Source organism: Salvelinus alpinus, chromosome 14, assembly GCF_045679555.1.
Source record: "Salvelinus alpinus chromosome 14, SLU_Salpinus.1, whole genome shotgun sequence".
In the NCBI taxonomy this organism is placed as follows: Eukaryota; Metazoa; Chordata; class Actinopteri; order Salmoniformes; family Salmonidae; genus Salvelinus; species Salvelinus alpinus.
The window spans coordinates 20,836,763-20,849,681 of NC_092099.1; the positions used below are offsets into that span (position 1 = coordinate 20,836,763).

The following is a 12,919-nucleotide window of genomic DNA, read 5'->3' on the forward strand; positions in this document are numbered from 1 at the left end:
TTCCAACAATTATTTACAGCCAGATTATTTCTCTTATAATTCACTGTATCACAATTCCAGTGTGTCAGAAGTTACACTAAGTTACACTAAGTTGACTGTGCCTTTAAACAGCTTGTACCTGTGGATGTATTTCAAGGCCTACCTTCAAACTCAGTGCCTCTTTGCTTGACATCATGGGAAAATCAAAATAAATCAGCCAAGACCCCAGAAAATAAATTGTGGACCTCCGCAAGTCTGGTTCATCCTTGGGAGAAATTTCCAAACACCTGAAGGTACCATGTTCATCTGTACAAACAATAGTACACAAGTATAAACACCATGAGACTACACAGCCGTCATACCACTCAGGCATGCGCGTTCTGTCTCCTGGAGATGAATGTACTTTGGTGCAAAAAGTGCAAATCAATCCCAGAACAACAGCAAAGGACCTTGTGAAGATGCTGGAGGAAACAGGTACAAAAGTATCTATATCCACAGTAAAACAAGTACTATATCGACATAACCTGAAAGGCTGCTCAGCAAGGAAGAAGCCACTGCTCTAAAACCGCCATAAAAAAATCCAGACTTTGCAACTGCACATTGGGACAAAGATCGTACTTTTTGGAGAAATGTCCTTTGGTCTGATCAAACAAAAATAGAACTGTCTGGCCATAATGACCATCGTTATGTTTGGGAAAAAAGGGGGAGGCTTGCAAGTCGAAGAACACCATCCCAACCGTGAAGCATGGGGGTGGCAGCATCATGTTCTGGGGGTGCTTTGCTGCAAGAGGGACTGGTGCACTTCACAAAATAAATGGCATCATGAGGTAGGAAAGTTATGTGGATATATTGAAGCAACATCTCAAGACATCAGTCTGTAAGTTAAAGCTTGGTCGCAAATGGGTCTTCCAAATGGACAATGACCCCAAGCATACTTCCAAAGTTGTGGCAAAATGGCTTAAGGACAACAAAGTTAAGGTATTGGAGTGACCATCACAAAGCCCTGACCTCAATCCTATAGAACATTTGTGGGCAGAACTGAAAAAGTGTGTGCGTGCAAGAGGCCTACAAACCTGACTCAGTTACACTAGCTCTGTCAGGAGGAATGGGCCAAAATTCACCCAACCTATTGTGGGAACTCGTGAAAGGCTACCCGAAAAGTTAAACAATTTAAAGGCAATGCAACAAAATGCTAATTGATTGTATGTAAACTTCTGAGCCACTGAATGTGATGAAAGAAATAAAAGCTGAAATAAATAATTCTCTCAACTATTATTCTGACCTAGACAGGGATTTTTTGCTTGGATTAAATGCCAGGAATTGTGAAAAACTGAGTTTAAATGTATTTGTCTATGGTGTATGTAAACTTCCAACTTCAACTGTATGTGTGGCACCATGTTTGTTGACATTATACAATGCATTCTGGGTGTCACGTAAACATCTGTCAGACCAAATATGTTATAATGAGGTGAAGGAATGGTTCACTCATCTTTCGGGTAAACTTCCCAGAAGTGAATGAAGGGTTGTGAATGATCGTAGAGAACGCACCCGCTTCAACATGCATACTATAAACAGACCAAACTCATCTTGTTTCCTCTTATTATCTTTGGTTGATGCGGGGAAAAAACATGGCGGTGTGCATAAACTACCCATCGTCAGTGTACTTGAAATTTCGAGAAAGTATTTTACTCAATTATTTAGATCAATGCTGAGCTCAGCTGTGATGTGATTAATTATACATAGTAATTGCTATTAGCTAATTCATATTGTAGTTTCTGTCAGCCGAGAGTTATAAAAATATGAACGCTTGTGTTACGTCAATCTTTCCTCAGTTAGCGCTAGGACAAATGTAGCCTACATTTTCCGGTTTGGATGATTGTGTTATGCTGTAGCTACTTCTGTGGATGTCTGAACATGGCATCCAAACATTAACTGGTCACATTCTGGACATAACTTTGTAAGGACTGTGTTTGTGCAAAATGTTTCTGTGAAAAAACTGTTTCTCCAGCCCAAATTCTGATTGTTGCGTCAATCGAAACTGGACGTTCTAAATAAGCGTTCTAATCACATTGGTTTGAGCGTACGCTTCGGGGACCACCGTAGAATGATCACACCTGTTTGTTGGTACCTGTGAAAAGGTTAATGTTATAAAGGTAGTCAACAAACTAGAACTAACGTGTTAGTAAACCCACAATCCAATCCATGTGTACAATCATGCAGTACAGTGTAAAGCAAGCAGTTACACCGGCGGGCCCTGGTAGCAATAAATTAATAAAACCAAAAGCTTGCTTGACTTGTAGGAGTTGCAGTATTGGCTAGCCAACTAGCTAGGATAAATTAATTTATTCATACCTGTTTAGCTATTGTGTTTCTCTTTTAGTCAACTACTATTCACACTTTATGCACTGCAGTGCTAGCTAGCTGTAGCTCATGCTATCAGTACTAGATTCGAGGGGATGGGAATTGAACTCACAATACGATATTATCACCATACTTAGGTGCCGATACGATATGTATTGGGATTCTCACGATTGTCACGATTCTATATTTATTGCATTCTCCTACATTCATTTCACATTTCCACAAATTTCAAAGTGTTTCCTTTCAAATGGTATCAAGAATATGCATATCCTTGCTTCAGGTCCTGAGCTATAGGCAGTTAGATTTGGGTATGTCATTTTAGGCGAAAATTGGAAAAAAAAAGTGTCCGATCCTTTTAAGATTCAGTGCTGTCATTTTATTGCGATTTCATGTTTTGCAAACATATTTCTCACCAAACAGTATGTCTGCTGCAGAGGGATGCCATGAGGAAATTTGTTTTGATCAGTCATGGAAATAAAAGTGCTGAAAACAAATTGGTTTCTATTTAAAAAGAAGATGGAGCACAAACTATAAAATAAAAATACTGGATTTTTGTGCAGGTACAGCCAACTACCGCAAAAATAATATTTTGATATTGTCAAAATGATAAGATACAATATATCTTAAAAAATTATATCCGTATATAACCTTATCTATTTTTCACCCCATCACTACTAGATACATTTTCTGATCCTTTGATTAGATGGACAACATGTCAGTTCATACTGAAAGAGCTCTGATAGGTTGGAGGACGTTCTCTGGAAGTCGTCATAATTACTGTGTAAGTCTATGGAAGGGGTGAGAACCACGAGCCTCTGAGGTTTTGTATTGAAGTCAATGTACCCAGAGGATGGAAAATAGCTGCCTCCGGCTTAACCATGGCACTACCCTAGAGGGTGCTGTTGAGGCTACTGTAGACCTTCATTGCAAAACAGTGTGTTTTAATCAATTATTTGGTGACGTGAATGTATTTCGTGTAGTTTTATTTAAAACTTTTTCAATGTTTCACTACTTACATTTTTCTGAAATGTTCCTTCTCTGAGGATCTTTCACTGACACACACACGCACGCACGCACACACGCTCACACACACGCACACGCATGCACACACATAAAGAGGATGTGTTTGTCCTTCTTTATATTTATTCCTGTATGCCTTCCATCCATGCTCCTGTAGATGATGGTTTGTGATACTGTCACATCTGATGACATGTGTCCTGTTTCATTCACCAGGCTGGGGAGCAGGGACTGCTGGCGACTGGGGCACTGATCTGAAGGGATAAAGGGGGTAATCATAGCTGTCCTGCTGATAGCTTTGTCCACACTCTGTCCTTATCAAAGGCACAGGGGGATGCCTGTAATGTGCACTGATCTGGTGATTTCCGGAGACGATGCTGAGTGTGTGTGTGTATGTGTGTAATTAGCCCTATGTCCCTGTTTTCTTGACACATGCAGCCTTACGAGAATTTGGAAAAGCGATATAGCAAATGTCCACCAGGGGCCACTATGCCTTGTGAGTGGGAATACACCTATTTTGAGACAATTGTGTCTTCAGTTTGTGTCGCAAACATAAGATTTCAGTCATGCAGATCATATTCAATCACGTCATATGAAAAACAGAGGAAAGCCCAAAATATTTTCAGAGACTCCAGTCACCCAAGTCATAGACTTTTCTCTGCTTCAGCACGGCAAGTGGGACCGGAAAGGCTCCGTAACAGCTTCTACCCCCAAGCCATAAGACTGCTGAAGAGTTAATCAAATGGCCACCGGTCTATTTACATTGACACCCCCCCATTTGTTTTGTACACTGCTGCTACTCGCTGTTTATTATCTATGCATAGTCACTTCACCCCTACCTACATGTACAAATTAACTCGACTAACTTGTACTCCCGCACATTGACTCGGTACCGGTACCCCCTGTATATAGCCTCGTTATTTTATTGTGTTTATTATTTTTTACTTTAGTTTATTTGGTAAATATTTCCTTAACTCTTTCTTGAACTGCACTGTTGGTTAAGGGTTTGTAAGTAGGTATTTCACGGTAAGATCTACACTTGTTGTATTCAGCGCATGTGACAAATAAAGTTTGATTTGATTTGCAGACGGGACAGTGATTTTGAGCGTACAGGTCACCCGTGAAATGGTTGTCAATGTTTTGCTGGTGTTTCGCTGGTGTGGCCCCCCCTTTCTAGCTCATGGCTATGCCTGTGTTCCCAAGGGTGCATCTTATGGTTGTAATGGTTAGATCCAAAGTCTTTGACCCTTGACCCTATGGAATTCTGTTAGTGCTGTCCCACAAGGATTAAGTGGGAAGTTCTCCTTAACAGACCTGGGTTCAAATACTATTTGAAATAATTTAAAATACTTTATCTGTGCTTAATTGAGCTTGCCTGGCGCAATGGAACCAATAGAATAGTCACAAAACTGCAACCCCACCCCCCTGGCAATGCAGGCAGGCTAGAGCAAACGCTAAAAGAACTTGAAAGATTTCAGATCTTGTCCCTTACCACTCGGTCAGAGCCCTTACACATGAAGATGAAGTAAACAAACAGAACGTTTACCCCAGTAACCCCACACAGGAGTGACCAGGTGGGAACTACAGACGGTAGCAGGAGAAGGCTAGAGAGGGGCGTTGCTTCAATGACCATGGCATTACACAAGTACAACTAATCTCTATGAGAGGAAGTCAACACCTAGTATTACACTGACTCAACCTCTACTCTGATGTAGTCCTAAAACTACACCCTTTTCTCCACTGCCCCTCATGTGATCGTGTGTTTGAGAGGGTCAGTTTGAGCAGGGCTAGTCTATTATTTGCACATTTTGATCACATAATGAGTAGTTATTTGGGATGCAAGGGGATTTGTTGATCAGTGATTCTGCGCCCTCCGACAGTCATGTCGTCGATCACACACACGCAAAGAGTATTTCATGATTTCTAGTAGCAGATTGGCACAGCACTTTACGTTCACGCTCTCCGACCGCCACAGAGACCAGAGAAGGAGGAGAGGCAATCCCACTGAAAGACTGGTGGGCACTTTTTCCTTTTCTTTATCAGAGTTTATAGTGGAAAGGAATACTGTCTGGAATAGAAAGGTCAAACAGTCATCATCGAGATTGTTCACTCCAATAATTGCTTTGCCACATAAAGATAGTTCTATTGTGTCCCCAATTAAAAAACGATTGAAAACTCCAACCAATTGATAAAAAGTATTCGCGCCCATTCTACCCTCTTCTAGTCAAGAGCACTATGTGAACATTGTGGTGTAATAGGTGAAACATTAGTGGAAGGGTTCTGGACTTTAACACTGAAACACGTTAACACTGAGCTGGTTCATCTCGATAAGGTGACTGAGAGGAAATACCATGGGATTAGTCCTCTTTCATACTGTGTGTGTGTTTGTGTGTGTGTGTGTGTGTGTGTGTGTGTGTGTGTGTGTGTGTGTGTGTGTGTGTGTGTGTGTGTGTGTGTGTGTGTGTGTGTGTGTGTGTGTGTGTGTGTGTGTGTGTGTGTGTGTGTGTGCGTGTGTGTGTGCGTGCGTGCGTGTGTGTGTGCGTGTGTGTGTGTGTGCGTGCGTGCGTGCGTGCGTGCGTGCGTGCGTGCGTGCATGCGAAAGACGTGAAAGGGTGTGTGAGTGTGCATGTGTGAAAGACGCACAGGGGAGACTAGAGAGACTTAGAAAAGCCAGGGCTAACGTGGCCCATTGATGACCATTGAGAACTTAATGAAGCAGCTTTTCTTCCCAGTCCTGCTGTGTTCTTTCTCTATAGTAGGGGGTCAGAGTCTTTTCTTTCTCTTTTAGAGGGGGGCTCTTTGATTGTTGTGGCCTTGAAAGCAAAGAGAAAAAGCAATGTGTCTTCCGGGCCTGGTCCTGGTTTATTTTGGGGAGGAAGCAAACTAGATGAGACCACCGAGCAGAAGAGATTTTCAGTCAGGAGTTTGACGGTACGGTGAGGGAGCCAGGATTGTCCGGACAGTGAAGCGGAGTTGAAACAAGCAGGAGAGTGGATATAGGGGATGCAGGGAGGGAGGGAGGGAAGAAGAGAGGGAAAGAAAAAGGGAGTTAATGAAAAATTTAAGCAACGTTAGCACAGACATGAGTGAGCAAAGTTAGCTAGGAAAAACCAGGGAACGAGGGATGGGGGAGGTGAGAAAGAGGGAAGGAGTGGAGAGGAGGGAGAGTTCAAGGAATGAATGAAATTAAGAATGAGGAGAGGGGGTCGAGAGAGGGGCGGGTGGCTAAGAGAGGAGGGGGAGAGGGATGGAGAATAAACGGAGCCCCTTTTCTGAACACCTCCCCCTTTGCTCCCGCGGAGAGGAGCAGCCTGACCCCAAAAAGCTTTGTGAAAGTTCCCTCAGTGGAGGGAGATGGAAAGAGAGACACTGGAGAAAAGAGAGAGAGGAGAGGCACGGGGGATAAAATAAGAGTTGGGGAAAAGAGAGCAAGAGGAGGGACAAAGTTGAGTTGGAGAGGCAGAGAGAGAGAGACAGAGACAGAGAGGGAAATAGAGAGTAGGGAACTAAATATAAACAAGAAGCAAGTGAGTTAGAGAGTGAGTGAAGGGGATCAAGTACGCATGTGAGAGATTGAGAGAGAAAGAAGGAGAGCTGCAGCAGTCACCCTTTCTGGTCTTCCCTGACGTGTCATGGATTTGCGGTGCTGGATATCCCTCCTGTTTGGACTAGTTGGGAATCCTGTGGCAGGTCTGGAATACTAGTTGGGATCCAGTGGTCAGTCTGGAGTAGCAAGAGCAATAGCAGCATCCACCAGAAGGAAGGAAATATGCCTTCTGTGTCTCTCAGCCTGCCCGCAGCCCTAGCTGGGCAAGCCCGCACCTGGGTCTGCCTCTCCTGCATGTTCTGGGTGAGCTGTGTTTGTCTGTAAATGTGTGTGGGTGTGTTGTGAGACTGTATTGGTGTGTGTGTGTTTGTGGGTGTATGCATGTGAGGGGTAGGGGGTGGGGGTCTGTTTTTGTGTGTGTGTGCTCTTGTGTGTGGTGTTTTTGTGTGTGGTGTTTGTGTGTTTGGGAGTCTGTTTTCATGTCATTTCTCCAGGTAAACTGGATGGACTACACTTCCCAAGGGGATTATGTAGGGTGGTCAACCCATTGAAGTGGAATGGGGGTCTGAGGGCCTGTTGGGTGGTCTGGGTGGTCTGCACTGCCAATGGGGAGTGAGGGTATTAGGGTGCTGGATTGTTGGGGGTGAGAGATGAAGAGGGGGGAAACTTCAGTCAGAGAAGTTGTGAGAGAGAGTGAGCGAGAGAGGGATGACTGTTTTCCCTTAATCTCTGAGTTGACCCATTCCTGTCATCTTTACCCTTCCCTTAAAAGCTGGTTCAGTCTGACTCGCTCTCTCTCTCCCTCTCTCTCCCTCTCTCTCTGCCTGGCCGAGACACAAAGCTATTTTTGCTCTCTCTTGTATAATTCAATCTAACGTGTGTTTTGCTCTCTGCAAGGGGTGTGTGTTTGTGTGTGTGTGTATGTGTGTGTGCTTTCGGAGCTGTGCTGAGAATGTCCGAATGTTCAGAAGTATGAACATGTGCACAAAGGCTTGTGTTTCACATTTGTGAACTATGTTCTACTACGTTCTTCCCATTACCCTTCATCAGTGACGTGAAATAACTGGACAGGTGAAAACAAATAGTGGCCATAGTGGCCATGTCCACCATACTGGTAGTCTATGTTTTCAGATCAACCCATATACTTTTAGAAGAACTTAATTGAGAGAAGAACCACAGTGCAGCTGATTGAGGTCAGCTGGAGAGACTTAACTGACCCCTTGATTAGTTCATCAGCATTATTCCCTTTAGGGCAGGGGGATTGTTAAAGGACACCAAAGCCCACTAGCTAAGGTCCTAGTCACTGATTGACTGCATTAGGAGGCTGTATAACAATGCAACTTACTTTAGGGTGAAATTCAATCAAACCTCTCTCAGTAACGTTCATGAAGAATGTTTGTTTACATAACCGCTGCCAGGCTCACATCTTTTTATGAAACCTGGAAGCGTCTACCAATGAGGGGAGTCTATTTATCAATAAGTCATTCAGTGATTTTATTTCACTATTTGAGTCATACATTAATAAGGTATGTTTCCGTTTTTTTGTTGTTGGTAAAGTCAGGGAATGGAGTATAGGCTGAGGTGGCTTGGACACCAAGCTCAAGAGTGAGGGCCACAATGAAGAGTGATGTGTTTCCAGCTGCAGAATCATTTACTGTCTAGTGAAGGGAGATGCAGGAAACAGACCTCCTCTATGAACCAGACTGGCGCTATCTGCTAGGCAAGCAGAAAGAGGAGGATCCTTTCCCCCCCGCAAGCCCAGAACGTCTGAACTGTCTTGGCTGAATTCAGATTTTTCTGCTACAGACAGAAAAATTATCTTTAGGAAAATAGGAAATTACATGAAATGACAGAAAATGACAGTCAAGATGCAGGAAATGAAGTCGCAGAAGACACTGGCCAACTGGAAGGGCAAAGAGAGAAGGGGATGGCATAAGAAGGCGCGAGAGAAGACCTTGCAAGAGGACAACACCGATACCTGAAACACCAATCTCAGGATGTTCTTCCACAATACACTTGTGAATTATTGATAAGATCCACAATGGGTTTATGGACAGTTTTCCAGAGTTTCTCAGAAAAGGCCAATGGCAAACAAATCAACTGTCCTCTAAAAAGGCTTGAAAATATGCCAAGAAACATAATCTTGTCAGTGAGGGTCATTCTTAGGTTGCATAAGTCTTTCATGAGCAAGGTGACTGGAAGAGAATACTTGTTATAAAGAGTGTACAATGTTTGAGCCCCAACACTACAGAAAAAGGAGTTAACTAAGTATGATGTCACATGGGTACATTCCCTCTGCTCTATGAACCTTAGCGGTACTAATGGGAGTGGTTATAAGTCTGTGACATCATCAGTTCAAGTGCTGATAACGTATCAGAAGGTTAAGAACAAAACCTCAGATTTCAACTTATGATTGAAATTCCTTTTTAAGTGCAAAGTGTACAGATTTAAATAGGACCTTCAGTGGTGTATTAATGGCCACTTCTACCAATATGCAAGGGTTTAAAGAAGGATTTTAAAGTAAACATTTCTTGCTGCCATGAGCCTCTGATTTAAAACAACACTACTTCAGAGTGTCACCTACAACTATAAGCCAGAGCAAATATTGACCCTAGCGTAAACCTCCAAGCTGTCAAAGTGGTCAAATAGCTTAATGGAATGATCAATGTCCATTAACCTACATTTAGTCAATCTGGAGACCAGGACAGTATAGTCTTCTCAGTGCAGGTCCAGAGTCGGCTCATGCTGGGGTGTTGTAGTGGTCAGTGTCTCAAAGGCCCCAGTCTGGGGTACACAGAAACCTAATTCTAGATACGGTGCTTAGTTGGTTGAGGATTTGTATTTCCTACATCTCTAACACCATCTCTTTTATTTCTATCTAAACTCCCCTCTGCTCATTTACCTCAGTCTCCCCCTCTTTCTATCTCTTTGTCCTGTAGCTGGTTTCCCCCCCCCCCCCCGTTCATATAGGATTACCTATGATTTGAGTGAAAGACAGTTGCACATGTGGGGCCCCTTTGAAATATGGCAGCGTTTCTGTAATTGCAACATCTGGCTATATGTTGCCCAAATGTTTTGCAGACATAATGGATTTGCCATGCAGTCCCTTTTCCGGCATGCCTCCTCCATTTCATCATTCCCAATCACGTTCAATCGGACACATACTTTATCTCGGAGTTCCACTCTGTGTGTGGTGTAAGTTCCATTAGTTCATGGTGCAGCAATGGCGCGGAAAAGTGAAACTCTGAACGGCGTTACGAAGAGAAGACCACCACTCCTTCTCACTACATAAAAGGGTGTTTAAGATTGGCCCTCAGCCTTCCCTGGCCCTCTCGCCATCTCCACATGGATTTGAACTCCAATCTGGAATGGCTCTACGTTCCTATCCCAGTTTGTTTAAATCAAATCAACATTTATTGGTCGTGTACACAGATTTGCAGAAGTTATAACAGGAGCAGTGAAATGCTTGTTTCTAGTTTCAACAATGCAGTAGAATGTCTCGCAAATACAATACAAATACACAAATAATCAAAACATCTAAACAAGAAATCAAGAAATGACAGAACGGGTCAATTAACAACCCAGAGTATATTTCTATAGTGAGCATGTGTCAGAATCCAGCATAGAAATAAGTAGTGTGTATAAACAGTATATCATTTGGAAAGAAAATGGTATGTACAGTAGTAGGTATATTAGGATGGGGTATGTTGAGAATACAGTAAATACATACACAGTGAGTAAACAACAGTATATAAACAGAATATGAGGTGGTCAGCGTTTCAATTACTATATAAACTCAGCAAAAAAGAAACGTCCTCTCACTGTCAACTGCGTTTATTGCAAACTTAACGTGTAAATGTCTGTATGAACATAACAAGATTCAATAACTGAGACATAAACTGAACAAGCTCCACAGACTTGTGACTAACAGAAATGGAATAATGTGTCCCTGAACAATTTTTTTATTTTTTATTTCACCTTTATTTAACCAGGTAGGCTAGTTGAGAACAAGTTCTCATTTGCAACTGCGACCTGGCCAAGATAAAGCAAAGCAGTTCGACACATACAACAACACAGAGTTACACATGGAATAAACAAACATACAGTCAATAATACAGTAGAAAAAGTCTATATACAGTATGTGCAAATGAGGTAAGATAAGGGAGGTAAGGCAATAAATAGGCCATGGTGGCGAAGTAATTACAATATAGCAGTTAAACACTGGAATGGTAGATGTGCAGAAGATGAATGTTAAAGTAGATATACTGGGGTGGGTGGGGGGTGTCAAAATCAAAGTAACAGTCAGTATCTGGTGTGGCCACCAGCTGCATTAAGTACTGCAGTGCATCTCCTCCTCATGGATAGCACCAGATTTGCCTGTTCTTGCTGTGAGATGTTACCCCACGCTTCCACCAAGGCACCTGCAAGTTCCCGGACATTTCTGGGGGGAATGGCCTTAGCCCTCACCCTCCGATCCAACAGGTCCCAGACATGCTCAATGGGATTGAGATCCGGGCTCTTCGCTGGCCATGGCAGAACACTGACATTCCTGTCTGGTGGCATTGACATGCTGGAGGGTCATGTCAGGATGAGCCTGCCGGAAGGGTACCACATGAGGGAGGAGGATGTCTTCCCTGTAACGCACAGCGTTGAGATTGCCTGCAATGACAACAAGCTCAGTCCGATGATGCTGTGACACACCGCCCCAGACCATGGCGGACCCTCCACCTCCAAATCGATCCCGCTCCAGAGTACAGGCCTCGGTGTAACGTTCATTCCTTCGACGATAAATGCGAATCCGACTATCACCCCTGGTGAGACAAAACCGCGACTCGTCAGTGAAGAGCACTTTCTGCCAGTCCTGTCTGGTCCAGCGATGGTGGGTTTGTGCCCATAGGCGACATGATGTCTGGTGAGGACCTGCCTTACAACAGGCCTACAAGCCCTCAGTCCAGCCTCTCGCAGCCTATTGCGGACAGTCTGAGCACTGATGGAGGGATTGTGCGTTCCTGGTGTAACTCGGGCAGTGGTTGTTGACATCCTTTACCTGTCCCGCAGGTGTGATGTTCGGATGTAACGATCCTGTGCAGGTGTTGTTACATGTGGTCTGCCACTGCGAGGACGATCAGCTGTCCGTCTTGTCTCCCTGTAGCGCTGTCTTAGGCGTCTCACAGTACGGACATTGCAATTTATTGCCCTGGCCACATCTGCAGTCCTCATGCCTCCTTGTAGCATGCCTAAGGCACGTTCCCTCAGATGAGCAGGGACCCTAGGCATCTTTCTTTTGCTGTTTTTCAGAGTCAGTAGAAAGGCCTCTTTTGTGTCCTAAGTTTTCATAACTGTGACCTTAATTGCTTACCGTGTGTAAGCTGTTAGTGTCTTAACGACCATTCCACAGGTGCATGTTCATTAATTGTTTATGGTTCATTAAACAAGCATGGGAAACAGTGTTTAAACCCTTTATATTGAAGATCTGTGAAGTTATTTGGATTTTTACGAATTAGTTTTGAAAGACAGGGTCCGGAAAAAGGGACATTTCTTTTTTTGCTGAGTTTACATGAGGCATTTGTCTCAAGGTGCAGGGCAGAGTACTGGGCAGGAAATCGGCTAGTGATGCTTTTCAGCAATCTGGTGGCCTGGAGATAGAAGCTGTTTTTCAGTCTCTCGGTCCTGGCTGTGATGCACCTGTCCTGTAACATCTCTGTCTGCCAGAAGGTAGGAGAATGAATAGACCATGGCTCGGATGGCTGGGGTACTTGATGTACTTTTTGGCCTTCCTTTGACACAGAGTGCTGTAAATGTCCCGGAGGGCAGGCAGCGTGCCCCCGGTAATGCGTTGGGCTGACCGCACCACCCTCTGGAGAGCCATGTGGTTGAGGGCGGTGCAGTTGTTGTACCAGGTAGTTTTGCAGCCCGACAGAATGCTCTCAATATGCATCTGTAGAAGTTTGTGAGGGTCTTAGGGGCCATGACGATTTTGTTTCAGCCGTCTGTGGTTGTTGAGGCGCTGTTGCG

At 43.8% G+C, this 12,919-nt stretch overlaps 1 protein-coding gene across 4 annotated transcripts in view; it reads left to right on the forward strand.

Annotated features, from left to right (window-relative positions):
- Nucleotides 1-12,919, forward strand: part of tns1b (tensin 1b) — a 277,921-nt gene that overhangs the window by 75,922 nt on the left and 189,080 nt on the right. The window contains exon 1 of one of the 4 annotated variants that reach the window (XM_071340785.1): nt 6,684-7,207. The exons of the other annotated variants lie outside the window; for them this stretch is intronic. Within the exon in view, the coding sequence (XP_071196886.1) occupies nt 7,127-7,207 (81 nt within the window). The 5' untranslated portion in view covers nt 6,684-7,126. Of the gene's footprint in view, nt 1-6,683; nt 7,208-12,919 lie in introns of those variants that run through there. 4 annotated transcript variants of the gene reach the window in all.